This window comes from Lycorma delicatula, chromosome 1 (genome assembly GCF_047948215.1).
Source record: "Lycorma delicatula isolate Av1 chromosome 1, ASM4794821v1, whole genome shotgun sequence".
Classification (NCBI taxonomy): domain Eukaryota; kingdom Metazoa; phylum Arthropoda; class Insecta; order Hemiptera; family Fulgoridae; genus Lycorma; species Lycorma delicatula.
The window spans coordinates 398,358,936-398,383,597 of record NC_134455.1 but is presented as its reverse complement, the minus strand read 5'-3'; the positions used below and the strand labels follow the sequence as shown (position 1 = coordinate 398,383,597).

Below are 24,662 nucleotides of genomic sequence, written 5' to 3'. Positions count from 1 at the left end.
TGGCCACAGGAACTTCATGGCTTACTTACATTGGTTCGGAAGAAGAGCCTCCCCAGGGTGTGGATATTGTACGCTAGTAGACACACCAGAGCATATGATTTTTAACCGTGCTTTGTGGGAAGATGTCCAGATGAGGCCTACAGCAAAGGCAAAAGCTGAGTTAATAAATCACCAACGTAAATGTCTATCAAGGGAATTACATCGGTTGCATCCCAACGACGCCAGGCTTATTACTATGAGATGTAAAAAGTCAGAGGGCGATAGACGACTCCTGTTAAAGCCCATCAGAGCTAGATATAGGGGAGGGTGATGTGGCGACCGGAATGTCACTAGGCAACTTCCCCTATGGGGTTGGATGTGCTTGGTGGTATCACATCAGGGTACAGATGGGACTGGCATGGCTCACGCCAGATAACATCATGTGGTACATGATCCTAGGCAGGAGGGAATAGAATGCTGTAGAGAAAATTGTCGGCAGAATTCAGGGCACAATGGAAGAGGAGAGCAGACTTAGGGAGGCAGCTCTATGAGGCTAGGAACAGGATGTGATGAGGAATGCTTGCTAGGAGGAAGTAACGGCCATGCGATGCTTGATGATGACATGATCAAGGGGATTTCTTTTAATAGAAGAAGTAGGGTGAGGTGCACTCATGCATGTGTAATGGAATGTTATAATTTAAAAATAAAAGGGTCAAAGTATGGCGATGTGCAAGGCCAGGGAGGTAGTCTTTTTGCTTAGGGTGTTCGGGTCCGCCCATATTCAAGAGTCAGGGTTGGTCGGGACTCCCCAATCATGACACAAAGAAGAAAGGTATGAGTGGGTCACATCTGGAACTGTTAGAGTAGGGGCGGGATGGCTAGCTCCTTAGAAAAAGGGCTATTGGCTATCCGGAAGAGGAAGGTTGGTGTGTCCTAGTGAAGTTGGGGAGAGTTTCTCCGATGGGAAAGCCCCAGAAGGAGGATAGCTAGGGTGGGCAGAGATGTTGCCATGACACTCCGGGGTCACTGTTTTGTTAAACGGCAAGGACCGGTTGCCTTGGGGGGTGCTTTGAACCGTATCAACTATGCTGTGAATGCTGATTCATGATTTTAATGTTTGTTGATTGTATTGTGTTTAATGATGAGTCAACATTTCATCTTAACGGAAAAGTTAGCATGTACAATGTTAATTATAAAGCATCTGTGTAAGTGTCCCCATTATCTACTCAATTTGAGGCGTCAGACTGAAACAGCTGTCACTTCTACTAGTCCAGTTATGCTAGTTAAAGTACAGAACGAACTCTCCTATCGACTGAATGTGTGCAGTTTGAAAAGAGGTGTTCCCTCCAAATACTTTTACGAAAAAAGTGTAAGAGTTACTCTTTCATTTTATTTGATTCATTACTGTAAGTCAAAAATAATAAATATTAAATAGTTTTAAACCCTGATATTCTATTTTGTACACCTGCATTATTAAAAAGTAGATATGTTTTTTATTACATACTGATGATGGAGTTAGGCTACTTCGAGTTACTGAATTTCTTGGTGTAAGAGTTTCAGAAGCTGTTGTAACATCTTCATCACCACTTCCAGTACATTCTTTATTAGTTCTTGACCGTCTTACATATTTTTTAACAATAATTTCTGAATTATCACTACTGCTGTTTACATCTGAATTTTTTTTATTTTCTAGCTTATTCACATTTTTATTACTTTTCATTCTCCTAACCGATTTGCTTGATGTTGAAGAATCAGTAGAAGTAATGGTGCTATTATTCTGTTCTGAATTACTAATACTGTAAGAATCTATCAAATCATCAATTCCTACAGAAGAAATGCTCATGGAAGAATCATCCTTTTTTAAAATCTGAAGAGTATTTAAAGAAAGTTTGGATGTTTTACGTGTATATTTACGTTTGGAATTTTCATCAGTATTCTTTGAAATAGCATGAACAAGATCCATCTTTTCATTTAGTACTCCTTCTGAGGTTAATGCAACATTATCGACTGGATCAATATTTTCCGGGCTTATAATAACTTTGTTAACCTCAATTTTTTTCTGGTTTCTCTTCAATGCAAAATTTGAAGAAACTGCAGCAGAACGTGCTCGTCTTTTTGGACTTTTATGATAAAAATCTATTTCTTCATTAACAGACTGGTTGTTTTCTAACTGTAATACATTATAGTCATTTGGTATATTATATTGTTGATCTTTGTTAATATCTAAAATTTTCTTATGCCTAGGACTCTTTCGAATGTTGTTTTTATCAGAATCCAAAGATTTTTCTTTGACTATTTTCTCATCAAATTTTTTTCTGAAATTTTCAAGTTCCTGACCTTCTGAATCGATCACAGTTTCACTCTTTTCTTCGGCAGGAATTTCTACTTGTACCATATTATTCTGTACATCTAATTTTATCTTGTTACCGCTTACAATTTTCTTATTCCTGTAACTCTTTTGACCATCATTGTTTATCGATGAATTCTGTGCATTCTGGTCGAAGGTACTGCTTTTATCTGTATCAGTTCCACTGAAAACATCTAGTGTACCAGTTTTTAAACACGGTTTTTTATTTTTATGTTCTTTTTCTACAGAATCTGTGGAAATTAGAATTTTTTCATCAGATACAACAGGTGTTGGTTTTTGTTTTCTTTTTCTTGTATTACTATATCTAATATAATCAATTGATTTATCAGTAATTTTTCCTTCAGTAACAGAAGCATTCTGGTTTTGTTTTCTTGTTTTCATACTCATACCAGAGCTATTGCTGTCAGTTTCACTTGCATTTTGTTCTTCAGCTGAATCAGACGTTATATTAGTAACGATTTCTTTACTTAAATCAAAACTTTTTTTTCTCTTACTAGGTCTCACATTTCGATCTGTAGAGTCATTACTACGACTTTGGTTCCTTGTTTTTGTACTCCTACTAGAACTACAATTACCAATTTCACACACATTTTTTTCTTCAGTTACGTCATCAGCCGTCACTTTTTGTTCCCCTGCTTTTACAATCCCATCAGTAAAATCACCTTTATTAACTATGCAGATAGATTTTTCTTCATCTGAATTAGCATTTTGCATTTGTTTACTATTTCTAACAGTCACATCTGTAATATCGACGTTACTAGACATAGCTGAACCTTTTTCTTCGGCTGAGAAAGCACTGATCTTTTGTTTTCTCGTTTTTATATTCCTACCAGAGTTTACAATATCTTCTTCATTTGTAATTTTTCCATCTGTAAGATCACAATTCAATTTTTTTTCTTGTGTTTTCACATCATCCATATTATTACTTATTTCAACTTTATTCGCATTTTCTTTTCCTGCATTCAACTTCTGTTTTTTAGTTTTGATAAAATCAGATGCATTATCACTATCTACTTCAAGTGAATTTCTTCCCTCGGTTGTATCTGAACTCAGCTTCAGTTTTCTTGTTTTCATCCTGCCTGTAATACTACTGCTACGAACTTTATTCAGTTTTTCTTCTTTAACTATATCATCACTCAGTTTCTGTTTTTTTGTTTTGATACACTCAGATATACTATCGCTATTTGTTTCAACCAAATTTTCTACGTTAGCTACGTCTGAATTCAGCTTTTGTTTTCTTGTTTTCATCCCACCTGTAATACCACTTCTTTGAACTTCAACCAGTTTTTCTTCTTCAACTATATCACCGCTCAATGTCTGTTTTTTTATACACTCAGATGTACTATCATTTTCTATTTCAACTGAAACTTTTACCTGAGCTGTATCTGAACTTGGCTTTTGTTTCCTTGTTTTCATCATATCTGTAATATCATCATTATGAATTTCACTCAATTTTTCTTCTTTAACTACATCATCACTCAGTTTTTGTTTTTTTGTTTTGCTATAATCAGATGTGCTATCGCTATTTGTTTCAACCAAATTTTTTACTTCAGTTGTGCCTGAATTCGGCTTTTCTTTTCTTGTTTTCATCCCACCAGTAATACTACTTCCTTGAACTTCACTCAGTTTTTCTTCTTCGATTATATCACCACTCGACGTATGTTTTTTTATACACTCAGATGTTCTATCGTTATTTACTTCAACTGGATTTTTTACATCGGTTGAATCTGAGATCTGCTTTTGTTTCCTTGTTTTCATCCGGCCTGTAACATTAACACTATAAACTTTATTCACTTTTTCATCTTTAACTATATCATCATCACTCAGTTTTTGTTTTTTTGGTCTGATAACCTCAAATGTGCTGTCATTATCATTTTCAACTGAATTTTTTACCTCAGTTGTATCTGAACTCTGCTTTTGTTTCCTTGTTTTCATCCCACCTGTAATACTACCGCTATGAACTTCACTAAGTTTTTCTTCTTTAACTATATCATCACTCAGTTTTTGTTTCTTTGTTTTGCTACACTCAGATGAAATATCACTACTTGTTTTAACCGAATTTTTTACTTCAGTTGTGTCTGAATTCAGCTTTTGCTTTCTTGTTTTCATCCCGCCTGTAATACCACTGCTACGAACTTCACTCAGTTTTTCTTCTTCAACTACATCTTCACTCAATGTTTGTTTTTTTATACACTCAGATGTGCTATCATTATCTATTTCAACTGAATTTTTTACCTCAGTTATATCTGAGCTCGGCTTTTGTTTTCTTGTTATCATCCCACCTGAGATACCACTGCTATGAAGTTCACTCAGTTTTTCTTCTTTATCGCTTAGTTTTTGTTTTTTTGTTTTGCTACACTCAAATGTACTATCGCTATTTGTTTCAACCGAATTTTTTACTTCAGTATTGTCTGAATTCAGCTTTTGTTTTCTTGTTTTCATTCCACCAGTAATACAGCCACTATGAACTTCAATTACCTTTTCTTCATCCACTATATCATCACTCAGCGTTTGTTTTCTTGTTTTTATACGCTCAGATGTGCTATCATTATCTATTTCATTTGAATTTTTCCCCTCAATAATATCTGAACTTGGCTTTTGTTTTTTTGATATCATCTCACCCGTAATACTATCGCTAAGAACTTGTTTTCTTGTTTTTGTGCTCTCGCCTGAATTATCACGGTCCAATTTGGTTGAACTACTGTTAACTTTATCTACCAATGAGCTAGATGATTGAACATCACCCTCAGATGCTAATTCTGCAAGAGAGTTTTGTTTATTCCTTTTCTCTTTCCGGGTGTTTGAGGTTTCTGTAAATTGAACATCCATTTCATTCTGCTCTGAACCCATCTCAAAATCTATGCCTACAGAGTCAGATATATTTACCACTGGGACTTTAACTACTGCTGTTTTATTACCCGCAGAAGCAGTGCTGCATTCCTGAAGTTTTACCGTGAATTCAGAGAGTTTAACAGAATCCTTCCTTTGAAATTTGATCTTATCCTCGCAAGAATCATTTTCACAGGCTTTCAGTTTTTTATCGATATTACTTTTAACTACTGACTGAGCTAAACTGGACTCAGAAATATCCGAAAGAGTTGTATTACAATGAACATTATCTGTTTTGTATTTTTTCTGCCAGCTTCTAGTTTTTCTGGATTCTATTGAATTTTGAACAGTATTTAAAAATACCTGTTCAGCAGCTTCGGATATTTTACCTGATGTTAAATTTTCATTCGATTCTGTAGAAGTGAGATGTACACCTACTTTTACTTTTTTCTTAATCTTCTTTTCAGAGTTTATTTTGACATCACTAACATCAACATTATTTCCAAGTTGTATTTCTAATTCTTTTTTTCTAATTCCAGTCGAAATTCCACACGTTTGAGGAACACATTCTTCAACAGACAACAGGTCATTAGAATGAATAGTTTTCTCATTTCTCTTTGCAGGTAAAATCGATTTATTTTCTTCTTCGCTTGCCATATGTTGTTTACTTTTTATCGATTTTGATTTGTTTTCATTATGTTCTTCATGAACTGCCTCAACTACAGAAGTTACTACTTTAAAAATATCTGGATTAATTAAAGAGGCGCACTCTTTCACTTCATTATTAATACTTTTTACAGATTTCTTTTTAACAGATAATTCATTTAACTTTGTATTCGATTTTGTTCTGTTTCTGTTAGTTTTATTTACAAATAACGTCATCGGTTTATTTCTACATTTTGTATCATTACTGATTTTAGGATCTTTGCTATCAATCTCGCTTAGAAAAGTTTCTGCCTGTTCTTTCAAGTTACTTTTCTCTATATCTGTTTTTTTACGAGCCATTTTTTTAGCGTTTGTTCTTTTCAATGATGTGTCGCTGGTAGAGATTATTCCAGTTTCACGGTTTTTCGCTTTATCAATATTTCTTAAATCACAACTATATTTGCTCTGAGATTTGTCCGACATATCTTTAACTTTTTGCGTCGGCGTACGTTTTCTTTTCAATCTTCCAGGAGATGTTGCAATCAATGGATTTTTATCTTCTATAAGTGCACCAACTTCCTGCAAATAATTATCATTTTCTATTTCATCTTCATCTATGGTAGGAAAGGAGTTTCGATACAATGTAATACCAGTAGAGAATGATTGGTCAGAAGAACCACAGTCTACCTCACTACTTTCAGAATTTCTCCTTTCTTCTATTTCTATATGTGAAGAATCTTTGTTAACTGAATTACTAGACGGGTTAGAATTATTTTGTTTTTCAGATTTTAGACGGGTGTTTATTTCAACTAAACAATCCATTTTGTCATTATCACAGCTGTTTTCACATACAGTTTCAACTAAATCTCTACAAACATCAGTAGAAGAAATGAAAGATGAAAATGCATTTACCTCCTCCTTAATTAATGGATCTTCCACTTTTAAAATACTGTGTGCTTCATCTTGATCTGTATAGGAACCATTTGATAATGGATAAGTTTGTGATTGACTACTGGGACCTTCACATTTTACCGATGATAACAATGGCAATGCATCACCACTTCGTGATTCATCAAACTCTGCGTCTACCTGTTCTGTAGCATTAATCTCTTTTCTAGAATTTGATTTATCAGTGTTTTCAGTTACATTATGAGATCGATCATAATTGACAGACAACTCATCAAGTTTCAATTCACTAGAAGATTTATTGACTCGTACAAATTTGGTGTTTAATCTGACAGTTTGATTTTTTGCATTTATATTTGAGTTTGCAGAATCTGTTAACACTGATACATCTTTTCCATTGTTTTCAGAGATATGGCTTTGATGATTTTCCTGATCAGGCAGTGAGTCGACTGTAGTATCTGAAACAGTGCTCTTCTGATTATCAAAACGTTTTATACCATCATTACACTCAACACTACAACCTTTTTTAGAAACACTTAGGTCATCGGTAACGATAGTAGCAGGTGTATTGGAGACAGAAGTTTCAGCTTTAATAATATCCGATTTAGAGCTGATAAAATTATCATCAATTGGTATCTGCTTACACGCCTTAGTTTTAGAACAGATACGTTTTTGGGTAGAACAGTTAACAATACCTTCATCAATATTGTCAGTTTTACAATCGATTGCCAGCGGTGAGTTTTCTGGGTGCTCATTAAATCTGCTACTAGAAACAGGAGTCTCAGACAAATTGGAAACAGCAAATCCATCTGTTTTTCTCTCCCCACATTTTTCAATATTACAAATTTTCTTTTCATTAGTAGTGACATTATTTGTAGCAGGAAAATGACCATCAGTTTCAGTACCATCAGACCGATCTGCGATTTCACAACTCCTGTTTAATTTATTGCTAGATGCAGAAACAGGAGCAAAGTTACCTACTTTTGTATTCACATTACCATCAAATTCCATCCTTTCACACAGAGATGATGCAATAGTAATTTTTTGAGTGGAAATTGTACTGTTAACTTCATCCAATTCATTACCATCACTCTGAACTACAATCTCAGAACACTTTGATTTTTTGCAAGATTGAAAAGTAGGAAATTCAGCGCTTTCAAATTGAGTATTAACAGTTTCAGTTTCATCAATTGGCATCCTTTTACAGAGAGATGACTCAGTAGTAGTGATTTTCTGGGTAGCAAGTGATCTAATATCTTCATCTGTATCGCTATCATCTGATTGAACTACTCTTCCAGAACTTATTTTTAATTTTTTTCTTGACACAGATGCTGTGCAAGATTTGGCACTATTTTGTATATTTATTTTCACACTATCATCTATCACGATCCTTTTGCATTGAGGTATTCCAGTAGAAATTTTTTGGGTTGGAAGATCATTATATTCATTATTTACACTTTTTTCTAGATGATTTGTGATTTTATGATATTCTCTTAAATTTTTTCCTGGGGTATTAGATAAAGATACATTAATGTCTTGTAACGTTTTATTTATGGTATCATCTATTGGGATCCTTCTACAAACAGATGTTGCATTAGTAGTGATCTTTTGAGTAGCATTAAGATCAATTTCTTCATCAGTATCGCTACTACCTGATTGATTTGCAATTTCAGAATTACGTTTTAATTTTTTATCAGATGCCAAGACTGAAGTTTCAGCTGTGTTTTGTATGTTTGTATTTACAGAATCATCTATTGGTATACAATGAGATGTTTCAGTAGTAGGTATTTTTTCAATGGAAAGAAGGTTAATATATTCATCGGTATTGCTATCAGATTGAACTTCAATATCAGAATTACTTTTAAATTTTCTACTAGATAATGAGACTGAGGTTTCTGTGCTGTTTTGGATATTGGTATTTGCAGTATCATCTAATGGTACCCTTTTACACTGAGATGTCTTGGTGGTAGTGAGTTTTTGAGTGGCTAAAACACCAATATCTTCATCTGTATCGCTACCATCTGATGACTGCTTTACTATATCCAAACTCTTTTTTAATTTTCTGCCTAACGTAGAAGCTGACTGTTTAGAATTCACTTCTGTATTACTAGTATCCGGTAATGGGATCCTTTTGCACGTAACTACTTCTGCAATATTGGTTTCTTCAGTAGCAAGAAGATTAATATCTTCGTCTGTATCACTATCTGACTGAACATCAATTTTAGAACTACTTTTAAATTTTCTACTAGATAATGAGACCGAGGCTTCTGTGCTCTTTTGGATATTGGTATTTGCAGTATCATCTAATGGTACCCTTTTACACTGAGATGTCTTGGTGGTAGTGAGTTTTTGAGTGGCTAAAACACCAATATCTTCATCTGTATCGCTACCATCTGATGACTGCTTTACTATATCACAACTCTTTTTTAATTCTCTGCCTAACGTAGAAGCTGACGGTTTAGAGATATTCAGTTCTGTACTACCAGTATCCTGCAATGGGATCCTTTTGCACGTAACTACTTCTGCAATATTGAATTCTTGCGTAGCAAGAAGACTAATATCTTCATCTGGATCACTATCTGACTGAACCGCAATTTCAGAACCACTTTTTAATTTTCTACTTGATAATGAGGCTGGGGTTTCTATGCTGTTTTGGATATTGGTATTTGCAGTATCATCTAATGGTACCCTTTTACACTGAGATGTCTCAGTAGCAGTGATTTTTTGAGTGGCTAAAACACCAATATCTTCATCTGTATCGCTACCATCTGATGACTGCTTTACTATATCCGAACTCTTTTTTAATTTTCTGCCTAACGTAGAAGCTGACTGTTTAGAGACATTCACTTCTGTATTACTAGTATCCGGTAATGGGATCCTTTTGCACGTAACTACTTCTGCAATATTGATTTCTTCAGTAGCAAGAAGATTAATATCTTCGTCTGTATCACTATCTGACTGAACTTCAATTTCAGAACTACTTTTAAATTTTCTACTAGATAATGAGACCGAGGTTTCTGTGCTGTTTTGGATATTGGTATTTGTAGTATCATCTAATGGTACCCTTTTACACTGAGATGTCTTGGTGGTAGTGAGTTTTTGAGTGGCTAAAACACCAATATCTTCATCTGTATCGCTACCATCTGATGACTGCTTTACTATATCACAACTCTTTTTTAATTCTCTGCCTAACGTAGAAGCTGACGGTTTAGAGATATTCAGTTCTGTACTACCAGTATCCTGCGATGGGATCTTTTTGCACGTAACTACTTCTGCAATATTGAATTCTTGCGTAGCAAGAAGACTAATATCTTCGTCTGGATCACTATCTGACTGAACCGCAATTTCAGAACTACTTTTAAATTTTCTACTAGATAATGAGACCGAGGCTTCTGTGCTCTTTTGGATATTGGTATTTGCAGTATCATCTAATGGTACCCTTTTACACTGAGATGTCTTGGTGGTAGTGAGTTTTTGAGTGGCTAAAACACCAATATCTTCATCTGTATCGCTACCATCTGATGACTGCTTTACTATATCCGAACTCTTTTTTAATTTTCTGCCTAACGTAGAAGCTGACTGTTTAGAGACATTCACTTCTGTATTACTAGTATCCTGTAATGGGATCCTTTTGCATGTAACTACTTCTGCAATATTGAATTCTTGCGTAGCAAGAAGACTAATATCTTCGTCTGGATCACTATCTGACTGAACCGCAATTTCAGAACCACTTTTTAATTTTCTACTTGATAATGAGGCTGGGGTTTCTATGCTGTTTTGGATATTGGTATTTGCAGTATCATCTAATGGTACCCTTTTACACTGAGATGTCTCAGTAGCAGTGATTTTTTGAGTGGCTAAAAAACCAATATCTTCATCTGTATCACTACCATCTGACTGATCTACTATTTCAGAACTCTTATTTATTTCTATGCCCGAGGTACAAACTGACGGTTTAGATCCATTCAATTCTGCATCATCAGTATCATATATTGGGATTCTTTTACACTGAGATGTCTCAGTAGTTGTGATTTTTTGAGTGGCTAGAAGACCAATATCTTCATCTGTATCACTGCCATCTGACTGATCTACTATATCAGAACTTTTTATTAATTCTCTGTCTGAGGTACAAACTGACGGTTTAGATCCATTCAAATCTGCATCATCAGTATCACATAATGGCATCCTTTCACATGAAACTACACCTGCATTACTGATTTTTTGAGTAGGAAGAAGACAAATATCATCGTCTGTATCACTATCCGATTGTATTGTAACTTCAGAACCACTTTTAAATCTTCTATTAGATATTGAGGCTGAGATTTTACTGCTGTTTTGCATATTTGTATTTCCAGCGTCATCTAATGGTGTCCTTTTACACTGAGATGTCTTGCTAGTAGTGATTTTTTGAGCAGCAAAATTACCAATATCTTCGTCTGTATCACTATCATCTGACTGTTCACCTACTTCAGAACTCTTTTTTATATCTCTGCCCAAGGTAGAAGAAGCTGATGGTTTAGGGTTATTTGCCTCTATATTAACAGCGTCATGAAATTGAGACCCTTTGCTTGAAATTACTCCTGCTTTATTGATTTTTTGAGTAGAAAGTAAATTAACATCACTGTCTACATCATTAGCATCTGACTGGACTGCAATTTCAGAACCGCTTTTCAATTTTTCAGAGCTTGAAGTTGCGGCATTATTTTGTACGACTGTATTGTCAGTATCATCTAATGGTATCCTTTTACACAGAGATGTCTTGGTATTACCGATTTTTTGAGCGACAAGAAAATCAATATCTTCATCTGTATCGCTATCATATGACTGATCTTTGATTTCACAACTCTTTTTTAATTTTTTGCTCGATGTAAGTTTTGACTGAAGGTCATTAAAATTTGAATTTTCAGTATTTTTTTCACTTTTAATGTCACAGACTTCTATCTGCTTCTGTTTTTCTATTTTGTTAAGTTTCCCAGCGGTAAGGCGGCTCAAATCATGATTAGTTTCAATTTCATTCGAATGTTCTGTTTCAATATCGTTACACTCAAGAGGTGCACGCATGGTTTTACAATGAATTTTTTCAGTTTCTGAATTAAGAATTTCTGCTTCTCCACCTTCTGAAATGCGATTTACAGAAGTAACGACAGATACTGGCTTAGACGGATTAGAATCTATATATTTTTCAGAAGCTAGGCAACTCTTTTGTTCAGTTATTTTACTGTTTGTTTCAGATATATTAGACGATGATGTTAAACCTTCGATATCATCTGAAGATGCATTAATTTGTAATCCAGCAACGCTACATGTACTACCCACTTTTAGATTACTTTCTTTATCTTCAACCTCTTCTGTCACATTTTCTTTTGTTATATCCATAGTAATGTTCTGAAAATTTGTTTGATCAGTAATCAATTGCGATGTTAAAACATGTGTAACTTCCATTTTATCACAAGATAGAACTGTCTTATCAATGCGGTTAAGACTTTTATTTTTAGATTCAATATTTTCTTTCGTGCAATTACCTAAATTTGAAGAAGTCTTTGTTTCCTTATCTCTCTTTTTCTTGTCTGCATCTTCACTACTCGCATTATGATTAGGCTTTTCAATACTACCATTAATGGGTGTAATACTACAATCGACAAAATCATTGGCATTAGAATCAACAGAGCTTTCCATGATTTGTGTTCCTTCTAAAAATAAATGAAAAGAATCAGAATCATTATACATGTCATCTTTCATTTTAGTTATACTTTCATTTTCTACACTATTCTCTGATTTACGAATACACGTTTCACTTTCTGCAGAGGTATCAATTTGAATCACATCTGAAATTCTGGCTTTGTCATTAAAACTGTTTTCACAGTTATTAGACTCATTAATAGACTGTTCAATAATCAATGGTTGGACACTATTTTGTTTAGGTTTTGCTTCAGAATTTTTGTTAGAGTTATGAGGAGGAACACCAATGTACGTAGCAGTTTCATCAATAAATTCATACGAGCCGTCAATGTTCTGAGTTTCAGCAGAGCATAAATCTTCATTATAATCATGCAGGTGATGATTCTTTTCACCTACAGGTTGTTGTTCTAGTTTCGGATCATCATCATCATCATAATTCTCTACAAGTGTATCTTCAAAAACAGAGGCAGCGGGCTGTGAAATAAATATAAATACAATATATAAAACACACATACACATTAAAAGAAAGAAACACAAAAATTTTGCAATATCCATCCAGTAATCTAATCAAAATAGCGCTTAATTTCATAAAACTCCAGTAATGATGTTATACAGAAAATGTACTAAATAACACAATAGAAGATTTTCTAGGTCTTTTCTTTTAAATCCCTTGAACCCTATTCCTCTTAATTTCACAATTACTCTTAACGTTCTTATGAAATTGTCAAAGTTCACATCTACGAGCATTAGTTCAAGACATTCATCAGTTACATGAAATGTAAACTAATAAAATAATCTAAAAAAAAAAATAGAATTACCCACTTTGGTCGCGTAAGGCTACCAGAATGTCGATTTGCTCTTCAAAAAATTCATTATGCTGGTAGCCAAAATGCCATGATATTCTAATAATTTGTTTGAACATATTCCCACAGTAGTGCTGCTTCTGCCAAAAAAACTAAAGTACGAACGTAACAATTATCTCCTAGTGCCACATTCCCTCTGATTTCTGTACTGCCCACCACTATTTGTTGATCTGATTAAGAGCACCTCATACCAGATCAATGAAATGTTATGCATGGTCAATCATTTTACGCTGTAAATTCAAACCCAATCCTACCATACACTCTCCACAAATCCAAAACACAATATTAGTGTAAGTTTCAATATATTCATGAATCACATTCAACAAAACATCATTTCATCGGCATACAGAAAATATTCCTTATCCTACCAGCAAATACTACCAAATACCTACACTATAGTAGATGGATCCAGCTTAAGAATTTCCAACAACTGAAACAAGATTTGTCTATTTCCACAGACACTCTGTGATTTGATACCTCGATTAAACAGCGCATATCTCATATAATAGTACAATTCCAACTAATGGTACTTGAAAAACTCACCTGTACAAAATTTAATCAAATGTTAGAACAGAAGACAAATAACCCTCTAGCCACGTCCTCTTCCAAAAACTAACTTTATAATTACCACTGCTTCCTATAGTACCTTAACTTGTCCTATTTTTCAGAAAGACGCCTGAATTTTGTGCCCATTCAAACACAATTGAACATTATTATGTAAATTCCTAATAAAATCAACCACTTTAATAACAATAAACTATACTCAACATCAACCGCGTAATATGATAACTATACAACAATCAATGTGAAATACAAATCGGAAAGAAATCATGAAAATTATTGACCTTGTCAATAAAAAAATACAGAAATGAGAACAGGAACGTTAAACAATATATTGTAAGCAATACCTTATTCCTAATAATAGGTTAAAACCGGATTATACTTGACAAACACAAATACATATAACAAATTGTTAATCATGGCTAATATTCCATTAGCAGTAACTTTTATAAAGTACAGATGAAGGATGCATATATATATACACACATACACACACAAGGTGTGTGAGAAAAGTAATGATTGGTAACACTGCGAGCAATCTGGCAACACTGTGTCTACCGGTCTGTGCTAGACCGGTTTGTTTATCCCTTCCACATGCTCAGTACAAGTTTCAACTCCGTTCAGCCAACACATTATTTTTGACAGAACCATCAGTGAAGTTGTGTTTTTGTTTTGTGTTATGAAAATGGAGCATCTGAATTTAGAGCAACGTTGGGCAATCAAGTTTTGTGTTAAACTTGGGGAATCCGCAAGTGTGAACTTTGAAAAATTGAAACAGGCCTATGGGGAACATTGCTTATCAAGAGCACAAGTTTTCTGCTGGCACAAATCATTTTTGGGAAGGCTGAGAAGATCAACCTCGCTCAGGGAGACCTTCAACTTTAAAATCTGAAGAAAACGTTGAGCGTGTGAGGGTTGTTCTTGTGAGATCAGACCGTTGTTTAACGATAAGGATGATGAGTGAACAGTTAAATTTAAACACTTTCACCGTACGTCAAATTTTGACAGACGATTTGGACAAGCGAAAGAGGTTTGTGCAATATTGGTGCCGAAAAACCACACAACGGAACGGAAGGAAGATCAAAGAAACACGTGCGTTGATCTTGAGAGGATTGACAATGACAAAGAATTCTTCAATTGTGTGATCACACATGATGAATCCTGGATATTTGAGTACGATCCTGAAACAAAGCGGCAAAGCAAAGAGTGGCACACTCCGAAAAAATGTCGAATGAGCAAATCAAAGATCAAAACCATGCTAATTTGCTTTTTTGACAGTATGGGTATCGTGCATAAAGAATTTGTTCCTCCAGACAAACTGTCAACCAAGTATTTTACAAAGGTGTCCTTGAAATGCTCAGGAAAAGAGTGATTCGCGTGAGACCAGACAGTGCAGACAAGTGGATGCTTCATCATGGAAATGCCCCGTGTCACACGGCCATTTCCATCAGGGAATTTTTGCTGTCAAAACGCATTCCTACAATTCCTCAACCTCCCTATTCACCTGATTTGAGTTCTCGCGACTTTTACCTTTCCCCGAAATTGAAACATGTCTTAAAAGGACATCATTTTGGAACTATGGAGAACAATTAAAAGATTGTGACCAACCAGTTAAAAGCCCTACCAGTTGAAGCCTTCCAGCGCTGCTACCAGGGGTGGGAACGACTCTGCTGGTGTATAGCTGCCCAAAGGAACTACTTTGAAGGGGATAATATTGTTGTTTGAAAAAAATAAAAACTTTGGTAAGTAAAAAGTCAGACTCATTACTTTTCTCACACACCTCGTGTATATATATAAAATTCTGTTGAAATATCAGAGTCAACAGTGATTTTGTTATTTGCTTTCCTCCTCTTTTGACATTAGTCAGTACATCTATGTAAAAGTTACTTACATGTTAATGTTTTTTTTTTTTTTACAATAACATCTGATCCTACTTTGTAAATAAAGTGCACTTCGTTTGTAAACCAGTATTTTTCACATAGATGTTTGGTTAATTTTTCACATAAATATTCATTCATTTACTTTTTTACGCTTGGTTATAATTATTGATAATGAAAATTCAATATATAAAACAAAATTAAAGGAGATTTACATTTTTAACTATTTGATAACAAATCAATCATTTTTAAAATAAAAAAAACAATAAAGTATCTACTATAAATTTTACAAGAAAAATATTGAAGTAAATTAATTTTTAATGCGACCTGGTCAAGACAGTAAATAGTATCGCTCATACCCAGAAGATTTCATATCACCTGGAATTATGAAGGTGTGAAATAAAAAACCAACGACCAAAGCACATCCAATAAAATTGATTCCTGTAGTAATGAACATTAAGAACGATGGTTCACATATTGGCATTTTTTATTGACTAATGACAAAAAAACAGTTCATCTTCAACATAACTTATTAACTCAATAAGCTTCTGAAATTCAACTATAAATCAAGGAATTGCTAAACAGATAAAAATAATGGAAAAATACAGACCTTTCATAATTTTCACATGTAATAAGTAGTCTAAAAAGCATACTACTCTCCCAAAAATCAAGTAAGACTGGCATGTAAGCAGTCACGACATCTTCAATGACCTTAACATCCATCACCAAACAGTGTTAAACCAACTGGAGAAAGTTGGCTACAAAAAGAACTTCAAAGTTTGGGTGTCACGTGACCAGATTCAAAAAAATTTATTCTATCGAATTTCTATCTGCAAATCTATACTGAAACGTAAAGAAATCAAGCCGGCTTCTGAAGCAGTTGCATGACTGATGAAAAGTGGATAACCTACAACAACAATGTGCGAAAAAGATCATGATCAAAGCAAGGAGAAGCTCCACATATCTGTGGGAAAGTCCACCACACTGACACCCAGGAAGGTTAGTTATGCTGTGTATTTAGAGAGATTGGAAGGGCATCATGCCATCATGAGTTCTATAGCGATGTGATTAAAGTGTGCTGGAAAAATGGCAGGTCATAGAAAAAAAATGGTCCATATATGGTCTCACAATTTTGGCCACCAAAGGGTCACGACTTATAAAAATATTAAGTTTATGATACTGTGTTTTCTATCCTGTAAAAGTAACTAATCACTCTTTTCTTGCAACTAACTGAAGAAAATTGATTTGCACCATTCTAATCATAAGTACTTACAAATTCTTTCTGGTTTTTTTGTTTCTTTTTAATTCACCTCTCTAATGGTAGATTAGATCAAGTTATTTGTATTCACTCATTTAATGGTATGTTACATAAAGTTATTTCCAATTCTGTTATTCTTTTCTCTTCTTCCAATATTTTTTTCTAAGGTGGCTTTCCTCCATTCTAACAACATCTTGATCCCCTGACGGCTCTGAGAATTTTTCTTGAAAATTGTTTTTCAGTATCATGATCTTTTGTTTATCAGTGATGTTACTTTCATTGATCCTTAGTTCTTTCACGTTTGTCTCTTGTTTTTTTATTTTCATGGTTTTTCTTTTGATCTTTAATTTCCAATTTTTTCTTGGACATGAAGACTAAAATCTGTTTCTCTTTAATCAGTCATTTTATTTTGATCTTTTGATGTGGCAGTTGAAGCAGATTTTTTCCTTATCATGTCGGAGAGTTTCTTAATTTTTCAAAGGTCATCAATTTATAATTTTTTTGTTTGTTATAAATTATGTTTTATCGTTTTGGAATTTCAGTCCAAGGATTTTTCTTTCTTTTTTAATTTTTCAATTCGTCCTTTGCCATTTAGTGTTCGCATTTCTGCTGCATACAGAACTTTTGGTTTTATTACAATAGTGACTTAGTTTGGACTTCCAGGAAAGAGACCTTTTCGTCAGAAACACCAAAAAGAAAGAGATTTTTTGGCAAGTTAGAATTCTAGTTCCATCTTCTGCATTTTGTTTTCCACCAATTTTTTTTTGGATGCGTTTTTTCCATTCTCCTACATACTTCAACAGGTGCACTTTTTCAATCTTGTGGTTGTCTGTTGAAAGGTTCTGTGGTGCATCTTTTATGTTGAACATTATTTTGGATTTTTCTAGGTAAATTTTCAATCTGATCTTGGCGACTTGGGTTGGCAATTCCCAGATTTGCATTTCAGCTTCTTCCCAGCAGAGTGATATCATCCGCAAAGGAAAGGCAAGTACATTTTAAACCTATTTTGATTTTGCTGTTTTCATTCAGTCTCTGGTTCCATTGTCTGATTACTTTTTATAGAGTACCGTTTAAAAGCAATAGTGAAAGCCCTTCTCCTTATCTGACTCAAGTATGATTTTAAACGATTCAGAAATCTCATCTGCGAGTTTTACTTTGTTACAGGTGTTAGACAGTGTGGCTATGACAGACTCATTACTTTAAGTTCTTTTAGCACGAATATTAAGGAAATCCTACTTATGGAGTCATAGGCTTTTTGGAAATCTATTTAAATGTGACCACATATTTTCTTAGTAGTTTATTATGCATTTTTTATACAAATCTCACACTGAATAATGGAGCACTGTTGCTATTTCCAAACAGCTTCAAAACTCAAAAGGAATTTCTACAGTAATAAGCGCTATGGTGAGTAGAATAATGCGTCGTAAATTCACAGAGGAGGAAGATGATTGCGATTTGGGGTAGATTACAGATAGGCAGACGGCCCCGTTCTGGAGGGGTGGTAATGCTCCTGCATCCCAATTCGATGAGTGAATGGGGTCCACAGAATGGGAGAAAAGACCGGAGTCCCGGGTGGAGGCCCTCTAGGGGGCCTGCCACGTGCTGGGAACGACATAACCGAGCTCAACATGGTCGCCCGGGAGGTTTGAGGTTATGGCACCTCTAGGACTGAGTAATGCTATCGGAGCAGGATGCCGATCCTAGGAGGAAGGGAAAAAAGGCTCTTCAAGATACAGAAAACAGAAATCAGGAATGTTGTAGCATTTCAAGAAATTGAATTTATTTTCTTCAATTGCAATAAAATATAACAGAGGTTTCCAAAAAAAAAACTTGTAATTTAACATACTTGACGGTTTTCGAGTCCTGGCTCAGATCTGATGAAAATATTTTTAGAAATTCATTTTTTTGTTTTTCTATTATTTAAAAGATAAAAGTAATTTGTACATTCATTTAAGATTTAATGACAATCAAGTTTTCATCTACAGCTTCATTAAATACTAATTATTTTTAAAAAGAAAAATAAATTTATAAATTATAAATTTAATTTTAAATTAAATGCATTTTAAGACGTGATGATAAGTTTAACAAAAATTTGGAAGAAAACAGAAAGTAGTGTTCGATTTGTGCATTTACACAGCTTTAAAATCTGTTAGAATTAAAATCCTATCGGTAATAATTGTCTATACATGATAATTGTCTATATGAAAATATATATAACAATTTTTTTGAGAATCATATTCCTCTGTACAAGTACATAAATTTAAAAAAACTTGATCAATTTAAGTACAGAACAATAAATAAAGTAGGATGACACTTACCTTATTTTATCATATATACAAAAATATTTTTTTGCGAATTTCTTGCATTCTCAGTTGTAATACATTTTTTTAAAAATCGTTACGTCAAATTACATATTACACAAACATTATCAAGAAAATAAAAATTTTTTTTATTTTATAAAATACAAAAAAACTTAGTTAATTTTTTTTAAATGCAAATTATAAAAATCAATAATTTAAAGTTAAAAATTGAAACTAAAATTAAATATTTTTTAACATTTAAAATCCAAAAATTAAAAATTACATATATAAAAATATGATGTCAATTAATAAAAGTATTAAAATAAAAATAAATAATTAAGTTAAAATAGAATAAATATACGTGTGGTCTGGCTAGCCAATGTTACAATACTAGACCAAATACATATTTATTCTACTTTAACTATTTATTTATTATTTATTTTAATTTTTTATTTTTAATGTTTTTTTTTTTTGTCTTCAGTCATTTGACTGGTTTGATGCAGCTCTCCAAAATTTCCTATCTAGTGCCAGTCGTTTCATTTCAGTATACCCCCTACATCCTACATCCCTAACAATTTATTTTACATATTCCAAATGTAGCCCGCTTGCACAATTTTTTCCCCCTACCTCACCCTACAAAATTAAAGCGACTATTTCAGGTTGCTGTGGCCTATAAGTCTTTGTCTTTTCTTTTAACTATATTTTTCCAAATACTTCTTTCTTCATCTATTTGCCACAACATCTTTTCATTTGTCACTTTATCCACCCGTCTGATTTTTAACATTCTACTATAGCACCACATTTCAAAAGCGTCCAATCTTTTCTTCTCAGGTACTCTGATCATCCAAGTTTCACTTTCATATAATCTATGCTCCAAACATATACTTTAAAAAATGTTTTCCTGACATTTAAATTAATTTTTCACGTAAACAAATTATATTTCTGACTGAAGACTCGTCTTGGCTGTGCTATCAGCATTTTATATCGCTCCTGCTTCATCCATCTTTAGTAATTCTACTTCTCAAATAACAAACTTCTTCTACCTCCGTCATCTTTTCTGTCCCTATTTTTACATCTTCATTACTTTCATTTTGTTCTTATTTATTTTCATGCGGTAGTTCTTGCAGAGGACTTCATCCATGCCGTTTCATTGTTTCTTCTAAATCATATAAACTCTTGGCTAGAATTACTATATCATCAGCAAATTGTAGTATCTTTATTTTTTCACCTTATACTGTTACTCTGGATCTAAATCATTCTTTAACCTTATTAACTGCTAGCTTTATGTAAAGATTAAAGTAACGGGGATAGGGAACATCCTTTAAATATTAAAAAACATTTCATTTTAATTTTTAACTTTAAATTATTGATTTTTATAATTTGCATTTAAAACAAATTTAATAAAATTTTTATTGCATTTTATTAAAAAAAATGATACTGTTTATGTGTAATATATAATTTGACTTAGACAATTTAAAAAAATGGATGACAACTGAGGATGCGAGAAATTTGCAAAAACGTTTTTTATATATGATAAAATAAGATAAATGTCATCCTACTTTATTTATTATTCTGTACCTAGGTTGATCAAGTTCTTTAAATTTACAAAATAATTTATCTTACTAATAAATATATTTATTTTTTTTTTATATTAACTAAACAAATTGTTTTTGCCCAAACAACTAAAGCTGCTCTGCTCAGCAGAAATACAATTTTGCTACTAATTAAAGTAATTAAATAAAAATAACATATGAAGAATTTATTTGTACCATAATAAACACACGCAATAAAAACAAATATTTATTTAAATATTCTGTGAAGAAAACTGAACCACAGCTTTTTTTAATCTCTTTGAATCAGATGCGTCAGATTTATTTTAAACTTACTCCAATAATTTTCCACAGACAGACTCTACTGCTTGCTCAGACCAGTGTCCCAGAGGAAAGGAGGTATTATGGCACCAAAGAGAGCGGGAGACATTAGGGTAAAAAAAATTATATGGGAAGAGATTTCAAAAATAAAGTCGAGACGAAAAGTGGCGTCGTCTAGGGCCAGGCAGGCAGTCTCCTTGCCTAGGACACCTTGGTTCGCCCACACCCAAGAGCGGGAGAATTCAGATACTTCCGATGATGGCACAGAGGACCCTGATGGTATGAGAGGGCGTGTTGAGGGTAAGGACATGGAAAAGCATGCCTGGAACCTAGTTGGTTAGGGCCTGGAAGGGCAAGGGCAGCTCTCCTAGGACGGGACATCTCGACTACCCAGAAGCAAGAATATACTGCTTGCTGGACCAGTGTCCAGCTTGTTCCAGCACTGTCCAAAAATTTCAAACATTCAGCCATATGATCTAGATCATATGGCTGAATGTCAACATGGAATTTTAAGGATTGAGAAACCTGTAGCTTTAAATGCTTTGCATAGTTCTTTTCTGCGTTCACTATCTTTCTTCATAGAAAAATAAGTGCTCACAATTTTGTCCATTTCTTTGAATGCTGAAACATATGGCACTAATCTTAAAGGTCCAAAGTCACCACAGATCTCACGACTGAAAACTCTGTTGGCTTCTTTCAGCAATACTCCACAAGAATTTCCTTCAAAAATGTCTCCCTGATAATGTTTAGAGTGGGGAACAAGCTTTAACTTTGGAGACCATAACAAACCCTTTTCACAGCTTAGAAGAAGAGGAAACAAACTATTCCGAAACAAATTATTTACATACCCTAGTAAAATATGAAGTTTGGGAATAATGCATTCCTGAATAATGTAAATGCTATCGTGCTCGTCAAATAACAGTGGATTAACAGTGCTGCAGCAGAGTTTAGTGACATTTTTATTTTGCCCATGGAACAAAACAGCTTATAGTTCCTTGTGAAAATCTCCATAAGTTTTTACATCATTATTATTATTAGAAACATCAACTATATTACACTTGATGTAATGAAGGAATAACGGCAAAGAAATATTGCTGTTGTTTGCTGACCATGATCATGATCAGAATCTTGAAATCTGATACAAACTTGAGTGAAATGTTTAGTGTTTGTCAATTTGAACAGCAGTTGAATGTTATTGCAGGTTTCTTTTATATGAAGGAACATGCACAGTGAAATCAATCTGTTGACGCATGTTATCACACTTAGGACCTGTTGTTCCACCTTTTGAATACGTATATCTGTAATGAAGAATCTTTTGGAAACACAGAGAACCAAATTTTGAAAAACTCTTGACCACCATTTACCACGATTTTGATGTTGACACTGCCGATCAAGTGCCTTTTTCTACCACCATTTCTAACATATCTTCTGCATCTGCCCAAACAACTAGTCTTTTCTCTTTTTCAGCAGATACAAGAGATTCCATATCAAACTTGTATAGCCTTCCTTATAAATATCACTCATGAACATAATTTTTGTTTCCTAACATGCGATATATGATTTTAATGTATTTTTTGATGCTGAAAACTCAAAACTGGCGCCTTTTCATAGATTTGTCCAAGGGTAGTTTAAAAGTGGTTCTACTACACAACGGTAACAAATATCCTTCGATATCAATCGCTTATGGTATTAATTTGAAAGAGACATACGATGTGATGAAAGACGTTCTTGAAAAAAAAAATTATAAAAAACATAGCTGGAACATGTGTGACGATTTCAAAGTTATAGCTATTTTGTTAGGCATGCAGTTAGGCTATACTAAATACATGTGCTTTCTTTGCAAATGGGACAGCCGAGCTAGGGATAAATTATGTTACCAAAGAATGGAAAAAATGAGACAACTTAACTGCAAATGGGAAAAATATTATTCACGAGCCCTTAGTTGAACCCAAAAAAAATATTTTTACCACCTCTCCATATCCAGCTAGGACTAATGAAAAATGTTAGGATAGTCCTAGATTTTTGTACATAGGCACAAATTTCCAAATGTAAGCGAAGGAAAAATTAAAGAAGGAATATTTGTTGGTCCTCAAATAAAAAAGTCAGTCAAAGATGACGCATATAACTATGTTAAATAATGCAGGAAGTGCAGCTTGGGCTTCATTTAGACGTTTGCAAAAATTGTCTTAGCAAACAAAAATCCGACAATTACTACGATATTGTTAATTAACTTCTTACTTCAGAGCTACAGGATGTGAAATGGCTTTGAAAATACATTTCCTCCACTCACATCTGGATTTTTTCCCAGACAACCTCGGAGATATATGTGATGAACCCAAATGTTACCACCAAGACGTTTCAGTGATGGAAAGCTGCTATAAAGGTATACTAACATGCTAGCTGATTACTGTTGGACATTAATTCAGGATGTGCCTGAGGCTATTTATAAAAGATAAGAATCAGCAAAATCATTCTAACACAGGTATGACGATGCAAAATTATAAATTTTACAGATTTTAACTATATTTTCCCTTAATTTTTTTTTAAGTGTAATTTATTTAAAAGAAAGGGTGATAGAAAAATTCTATTTACAGATCTGTAATGTACGCAAAAAAAGCAATGGTTATCTTACTTATAGAAACATTAAAAAGATTTTTTTTTTGTCTATCAGTGTATTCCGTAGGACATTTGAGTTTTCACGCGTGTGCTTCTGATAGTAAGAAGGTACAAACTTTCTGTCAACGTTGCACATTAGGAAGTTAGCGAGTTTTTTATTTCATTAGATGAAAAAAGTCATAATTGCCTACACATTACGATACTCATTAATGCATCTTTACAAAATGTATTGAATTTTTATTTCCAAAGCGACTAAATGAAAAGTTATTAAGTTCACCACTTTTATTGAAATTGTGTCAAGAATCAGGCATGAGAAGATAATCTAATAATATTGTAATTCTAACGAATTATGAAGCTACAAAGATTTAGAAATCAAATGCCATTTTCAGTTTTCTTTCGCATTTTAGTTAAACCTATCGCAACACTTCTGGAGCACCGTGAAGAGAATATGATAAAGAATTAAATTACAAAGTAACTGTTACATTACTTTCTGCATGCAAATGTGAACAACAATTACATGAAGATGAGAATTGTATTTTAAGGTGGGAAGTAACATCTGACAAGGCATTTCATGTGACGGCAACGTTTATTAATTATTTTATAAGCCAGAATGAACTCTCGTACAGGCACCTCCAGTTGAGAAATACTACCTTCACTTCCAAAACAGTTTAAAAAATTTGATAATTCTAGTAATGTGTTAAGCAGACTAATTGGTAAAAGGAAAATTAATAAAATACTTTATTCATAGCTTAGCAGGTGAAGCAGTGTCATATTTTTGTCAAGACTTATAAAAACGATTCTGGGTAGCTGTATTGGTAGCTTTATTCTAATTTAAATTAATGTTTACAACATCCTATCTTCATTACTACCATAATCATCAGAATCATTGTCCGGTGTTCTGTCAGTCCTT

General features: G+C 33.6%; 1 protein-coding gene across 2 annotated transcripts in view; it reads right to left on the bottom strand.

The window, feature by feature from the left end:
* Nucleotides 1-24,662, bottom strand: part of LOC142317398 (uncharacterized) — a 74,754-nt gene that overhangs the window by 21,831 nt on the left and 28,261 nt on the right. For both annotated transcript variants that reach the window (XR_012754730.1, XM_075353938.1), the window contains exon 7: nucleotides 1,484-12,880. Coding sequence is in view for 1 of the 2 variants with exons in the window: in XM_075353938.1 (XP_075210053.1) it covers nucleotides 1,484-12,880 (11,397 nt within the window). In the remaining variant the exon portion in view is untranslated. The remainder of the gene's footprint in view (nucleotides 1-1,483; nucleotides 12,881-24,662) is intronic.